Below are 6,825 nucleotides of genomic sequence, written 5' to 3' on the forward strand. Positions count from 1 at the left end.
AATAAATTGTACATAATCTGAACTCTATGTACTGATCAGTGGGTCAGGGAAGCATCTGTTGCAAAGAGAGTGCCCTGGAGTGGGGACACCCTCGCCCCAGTCCTAAGTGGCCACGACAAGACTGGGGGTTGAGCCCCCAGGGATCCGGGGCCCAGCCTTGCCGGGGTTACAAGGACTCTGCCGCATGGGAGGGAGGAAGGGGAGCCCTCGAGGTCAGGCAGGCCTCTGGGTAAAGGGAGTGGGAGCGAGGACTCAGATCCTTTCACTAGCCAATCCCACCGGGGCGTGTATAAACCAGGAAAGTTCCTCACAATAGCGGGACCATTCCGCCGCTTACACTAGGAGCGGGGTCAGCGGCCGCCCTGCCCGTCCGTCCGGAGAGTGAAATGAACCAGTTCCTCCCCCCAAAGCCCAGCTGGTCTGGAAACAAGCGGCTCTGCTCCGGTGACTCCCGAAGGAGCGAGACTTGGAGCCGGTCTGACTCCGGCTGTTGGCCGCAGTCGCTCAGCCCCCGTTTCAATAGACAGGCCGGGTTTGACTCCTTATCCGTGGGGTTAACCCAAAAGCTTTGCCTTTGAACGGCTGCTGCTGGGGGTTTGCCCTGGAGCCGAGTAGAACCAGGGGCTCAGTTTGAAACGAGCCCCGGCCCCTGGCCTGTGTAACGCTGGCGAGGGAGAGAGTTTCCAACCCCCCTGAGCCCTCCGGGCCTGTGAGACCCTCTGCAAAGAGCAGCTGGGTACGGGAGTTTGGGGGGCAGGATGAGGTTGGGAGGGGAGGGATTAGAGGGGAGATGGGTTGAGATCTGGGAGGGAGTCGGGGACAGGAATTTGAGGGGAGACAAAAAGGGGGCAGGTGGGTGGGTGTTGGAGGGGGGACAGGAACAAGGGAGGTTGGTGCTGGGTGGGGGGTTTGAGGGGAGACAGGACAGGGGCAGAGAGGATGGGGATTTGAGGGGGGATGGGATGGGGTTGGGGGGACGGAGCTTGGAGCAGAGATGGACCAAGGTCTGGGCAGGGGGAGGGATGGAGGTCAGAGGGGGGATGGGGCAAGGACGGGGGGGGGGGCTCCCCTCTCACAGAGGCGGGGTCAGCGGATGTGGGGAATTTGTTTTCCTGCCAAAACTCCAGCTGAGCACCTCTGGCCAGCTGGGGGTAGGGCGAGGGAAGCGAGGGGCAAGCGATGCCACCCAGTGTCCCCCATGGCAATGGGGCAGATTCACCCTAAAACGCTCATTAGGGGGGAACCCAGGTGCCCCCAAATACTGGGAGTAGCTTTCATTCTCCCTCCTCCCCTGTCAGTACCCTGCCCCCCAGCTCCTGCCCCCTAAGCCCCCTACCCAGCACCAACCCAGCGCTGGGTGAGAATGGACGGGCGATGGTGCGACCATCACACCCGGGTCCTGGCTCCCAGCCCCCTGCTCTAACCACTAGACCCCCCTCCCGGAGCCGGGAATGGAGTCCCCTGACCCCCAGATTTCTCCTGCCCTCTAGCCAATGGCGTATACACAAAGCCTGTGTCACGTCCCTCTCTAGGGGTCTGGCCTCATAACCACTGACAATGTCTCCTCCAGCTCGGGGACAGGGTCTCTGCGGGGGCATTAGAAGGTCACTGGGTCTCTCTCGGCTGGTGACCCATTGGGGGGCCTGGGATGGAATTTCTCTTCCTCCTGTTTTCTTTTGAACCTGGTTGATTTAATTCACATGCTGAGAAAAGCCCCTTAGAACCAGGCGTGACAGTGTAAACCCGTCATCACCGCTCAGCTATGGTGCAAGGGGCAGCAAACCCAGGTGTCCCCCATCGTGCCGCTCCTCACACAGTGCCACGGCTCGTGTCGCAGGTGGGCAGGTTGGCAGGCTGAGAGGGAAGGCTGCAGAGTTAAACCCTCCAGCACCAGGAAATACCCCAGTTAAGTTTTCCTTAACTCTGCCCCCTTTAATTGCGTGATCACGTATTAATTTTACCTACGTGGGTCACCAGCCAGCTTTGAACTCAGAATGCAACAAAGCAGGCAGGGTGTGTGTGTGGGGGGTCTGTTATGGTTTCCTGAATGACCTCAATTCTCATCATGCAGGTCCATTACAATGCAGGCCTTTACTTGCATAATCACATATTAACTTTACCTATATGGGTCCCCAGCCGGTCTTGAACCCAGAATGAAAAGGGGATGGAATTTTTATGGAAATTGTGGTCAGTGGAAGACTGAAGACCAGACCCTATGGTTGCCTGAGTCTTAGTCTCATACACCTTCCTCAAGGCTGCAGACAAGCTGTGAGCTGCATGACACCTGGCCAGGCTGACGGTCCCTGGGTTTCACAAAGCCGTTTGTTTACTTTGACCGCACTAGATTTCGCCTGCAGATTAGAGACAAGGTGTGGTGGGCAGAGGAAGAGATGAGACATTGTCGACTTCCTGTAGCTGGAGCCACCAGCTGAGTTTCTTATTTGGGACTCGGTGGAGCTGGGCACTGGGGTGTTGGTGGCAGCGCTCAGGGGCCCCTCGCTGCCCCCATTATGGGGTCTGCTCTCATGAGCCTCTTCCTTGGTGAGTATCGGAGACAGACAGAGCATCTGTCCATGGGGGGGGGGGAGGGCGGTGAATCTGAGACCAGGGTGTGCACACAATGGGGTGGGCGGGTGAGGAGTAGGATCAGAGACCAGGGAGTATGTCCACGGAGCCTGGGGATCTGAGACCAGGGTGTTGTATTGAGTCACTCTGGGATCTGGTCCCTAATGAGCCATCTCCTTTCCAGGCTGCTGGCTGGCCGGGCAGCATGGGGTGTCCGGACGTGAGTATCTGTGGGGCAGGGGAAACTTCAGTGTTCAGGACTGGGAGGTGCGGGGAAGCGATTTCCAGCCTGTTCCCACCCCGAACCTGCAGGGTCCACCACAGGCCCCTGGGCAGGGGCTTAGCACCCTCTTCACCCCATAATTCCTCGCCCTGCGTCCTGCCCCCAGGGAGCGCGGGGCTGCTCCGTCCCCTGGGCACCCTCCCCTGCTGAGCCCCCTCTCTGGCTGGGGTCACTGAGGCCCCTGCAGTCAGGTTCCCTGGGCCCTGGGGCACAATGCAGCCTTAGGGCTTAACCCCTTCCTGCCCGCACGGTAGCTGGGGGACAGGAGGCGGCTGGGTTATGTGGGTGGCCAGCAGCAGCCTGGGGGTGTTCGCTGCCTTTCCACACTGTGCGGGCAGGAAGGGACAAGCTGCTTCCATCCCTGGGGGAGAGGGGGAGAGATGAGCTCTGCAAAGACAAGGGCCAGGTCATTCCTTCCCCCTCACCCCACCCCTGCTCCTCCCCGGCTCCCGGGATGCTGCTGGCCTGGCCACATTCTGGTGTGAACCCTGGCAGAAATCTGGGGATGGGGACATGGGGCCCTGTGTCTCTCCCTGCTTCCCAAGTGTTGCCTCAGGAAGACATGGCGCCAGGTACCAGGAGAGGCAGGTCCATCCCTGATGGCCCAGCCAGGCATGGAGGGCAGAGAGTGCTGGGCAGGGAGGATGGGGTTGGCCTGTCACCCCCCCGTGTGAGAGAGGGGTACTAGTGTGCGTGTGTAAAACCTCTCCCCGGGGAGGAGAGGGGATAGGGGTGTGTGTGTCACCCCTCCCCATGTGAACCCTAAAGCCTCACAGAAAAGAAGGTAAATGAAAAGAATACAGCTACGCAGGATTTCTTTTTAACAGAGACTCAGTCAACTTGATGTTAATTTGAGTCTTTGTACTGCACAGTTCTCGTTGATTGCCATTGAACATGCTTGAATACGAGTAATTTTACCAGGTGTCCCATATTCAGCATAGGGAAATATGGTCACCCTCCTGGTGGGCTGAGATCAGAACCCAGCCCGGCCCCCAGTGCAGTCAGGGGTGACTCTGGATTGACCCCAGGGCGCTGAGATCAGAATCCAGCCCACAGGTTCCCTGTGGATGCAGTGAGGTTTAGCCCTGGTGCTGTCCCTGGGGCTGGGCACTAAGGGCAGGTTACAGAGACACGGGGAGGGGTTTGTGTCTCCCCATCTCACTCCTGTTTGTGTGTGAACGCAGAGCTACCTGTGCCCGGACCCTCCATCTCCGTCAGCCCCAGCGGAGTGATCGCCCTGGGGGGAGCCGTCACCGTCCGCTGTCAGTGTCGGTGCGGGGCCAGGAGGTTATTTCTGTATAAAGGTGGAATCGAAATCCAGGAGCTGGACGCTGCTGGGGACGGGGGTGAATTCACCATCCCCAGTGCCAGACAGGAAGACGGAGGGGTCTACATGTGCCGATCTCGCTCCAGATCAGAGTCGCCCAACTGGTCGTATTCCAGTGACATTGTGCGGATCGTTGTAGTAGGTGAGGGGCCCAGCTCGGCATCCCTGCTCCCAGCCCCACACCCAGCCGGACCATCGTGGTGGTCTCTGGGCAGATGGGACACTCCTTGGGGTGTCACTTTACCTGCCTGTGCCTCCATTTCCCCTTGTCTGAATGGGGGATAATCATCCCTCCTGCACCTTGTGTCTGGTTAGATCCTCAGGGCTTGGCTTTAGGGCAGGGGCTTTTACTCAGCATGTTTGTTCAACACCCAGGACCTCTGACTCCCAGCCCTCTCCCGATCTAACCACTAGACCCCACTCCCCTCCCAGAGCCAGCGATAGAACCCAGGAGTCCTGGCTCCCAGGCTGCGGGGCCCCATTAAATAGATAGACGGGTGCGGAGGGGTGCTCTAGATATTAGGCAGTTTCTGGTGTAGCTCCCAGGAATCTCTGGGATCTCGGAGAGGTTCCTCTGGCTGGGTTTTCTCCCAGGGCCCCATCTCTGGGACCGTGCGGCGAGGACGGGGCGCAGTGACTGTGACAGGGTTGTTCTCATGACCTGTCTCCTTCTCATTGCAGAGCTCAGCTACCCCAAACCCTCCATCTCCCTGCGCCCCAGCGGCAGGGTCGCCCGGGGGGGAGCTGTGATTGTCCAGTGTCGGGGTCTGTACCAGAACATGAGGTTCCTTCTGTACAAAGATGGAAACCCGAACGTGCTGCAGGACGTGGAGCCGGCTGGGGACCTGGCTGAGTTTCCCATTCGCAATGTGAGCGGGAGAGACGCCGGGAGCTACAGCTGCTATTATCACGACAAATGGTACCTGTTCATCTGGTCGCATCCCAGTGATTCCGTAGAGCTGGTGGTAGCAGGTGAGGGGCCCGGCTCAGTATCCCCGCTCCCCGCCCCACACCCAGCCAGACCCTCAGGGGCAAGGGCATGTGCCTGGGGGGCAAGCAGGTGCAGGGCCCCCCTGAATTAGTGGGTCTGGAGCAGAGAACTCCTCCGGGGAGCAGAGCCAGCTCCTCTGGCTGCGGGGGGCACACAAAGTGCCCCTTCAAAAGCGGCCACATTTTTATTCCTGTGCACGTCACTGATCAGGGGGTCTCTGCGCCAATGGGATGCTCAGAGCGAGGCTCTGCCCTGAGCCCTGGGCCCAGCAGAGGGGACGCCCGGGTAGGGGGCAGGGACAGAATCACTGGTGGGGTCCAGAGCAAGGGGGCAGCAGCAGCTGCTGGAGGTTCGGTGCTGAAGGGGAGGGGATCTCTGCCCCCAGGGGGATGCTGCCCCGGCCTTCCCCGCTCTGGGGGCGCACAGAGGAGTCGGGGCTCAGGTGCTGCCCAGCCGGCCCTGCCCCCAGCCTGTGACTGCATTCCAGGGCTGGCTGTGTGATGCCCACCGGGGCTGGGGGCTGTCAGGTTCAAGAGCTGTGGGAGCTGCACACGTTGGCTGCTCAGAAGCAGCCTGGAAACAACAGCTGTGGGGAGACCCCCAAGGATTCCCGGGCAGTGGAAGTGGGGGGAGCTCGAGCCTGGGGCGGGATTTTTTTGTGATGGGGAGAGAAAGAAAACAGCGAGGGACAGCAGCCAGCAGCTCCTCCCCGAGCGCTCCTGGTGGAAATGGCTGGTAGAGTTTGGAGGGAGGGTGTCCAGCACCGGGAGAGAGACACCAGCAGCCAGCGAGGTAACAACCGGCACCAGAAATGAAGGAACCCAGCGAGCGGGAGTCAGTGGATAAGGACTCGGTGGCCGAGCTGTGTCATCGAAGGGGCCAGACAGAGAGCTGGCAGGGGGAAAGTCCCATTGAGAAGGGACAGAGATGACAGGAACAGGAGGAGGCAGACAGAGGAAAGACAGAGGCATGAGTGGGAAAGTTACAGGAAGAACCAGGCAGTGAAACAGGAAGGAAAAAGAGTCTCTAAGTTACAAAGCAATTGTTAGAAAACCACAAGAGAAGTAAAGCACGAATGAAACGTGATGGAAACCAGCTGTGAGCAAAGAGAAACGGGCTGAAGAAATGAGGAGGAAGTGAGCTGTAGCGAAAGTAAAGCAAATAGTACGGACAAAACATCCACCCAGCACTTTCAGGGGTAGCGACAGGAAGGGAGAAGTTGTCCGAGAGCAGAGGGACTCTAGAAAAAGCAGCGGAGGGACAGTTGTTCAGTTGAGAAGCCGACCCATCGCCTGGAGAAATAGCTGCAGGTATCTGAGCTGGAACTCAGAGCCGCAAACAGAGANAAGGGACCGTAGAGCGGTGGGTTCTGGCCTAGTGCCTTGGACGTTCTAACGCCAGATCCTGGTGCTCCAGGAATGTAAATTGTTGCCCAGGAAGTGGGTTGAATTCAGCCAATGGCAGTTACTGTCCAGGCGAGCTCAGCAATAGTTCCCAGTGTGACCCTACCCAGCAGTTCCTGCTACACCAGCGAACTCTGATTCACTTGTGATCATTCCCCACTCAACTGATTTCTCCTTCCCCAGCTGATGGAGATAAAACACAATTGGCCTCTAGGTCCCCTCGGCCTCTCCTTGCCCTGCCCCAGCCACCCCTCCA

At 59.0% G+C, this 6,825-nt stretch overlaps 1 protein-coding gene across 1 annotated transcript in view; it reads left to right on the plus strand.

The window, feature by feature from the left end:
• Positions 1-2,420: 2,420 nt before the first annotated feature.
• The window catches only part of LOC117870508 (leukocyte immunoglobulin-like receptor subfamily B member 5), a 15,094-nt gene continuing 10,689 nt past the window's right edge, over positions 2,421-6,825 (plus strand). Inside the window, exons 1-4 of the mRNA XM_034757701.1 lie at positions 2,421-2,541; positions 2,750-2,785; positions 4,033-4,317; positions 4,857-5,147. Coding sequence (XP_034613592.1) covers positions 2,511-2,541; positions 2,750-2,785; positions 4,033-4,317; positions 4,857-5,147 — 643 coding nt within the window. The 5' untranslated portion in view covers positions 2,421-2,510. The remainder of the gene's footprint in view (positions 2,542-2,749; positions 2,786-4,032; positions 4,318-4,856; positions 5,148-6,825) is intronic.

Source organism: Trachemys scripta, unplaced genomic scaffold (genome assembly GCF_013100865.1).
Source record: "Trachemys scripta elegans isolate TJP31775 unplaced genomic scaffold, CAS_Tse_1.0 scaffold_30, whole genome shotgun sequence".
Classification (NCBI taxonomy): Eukaryota; Metazoa; Chordata; order Testudines; family Emydidae; genus Trachemys; species Trachemys scripta.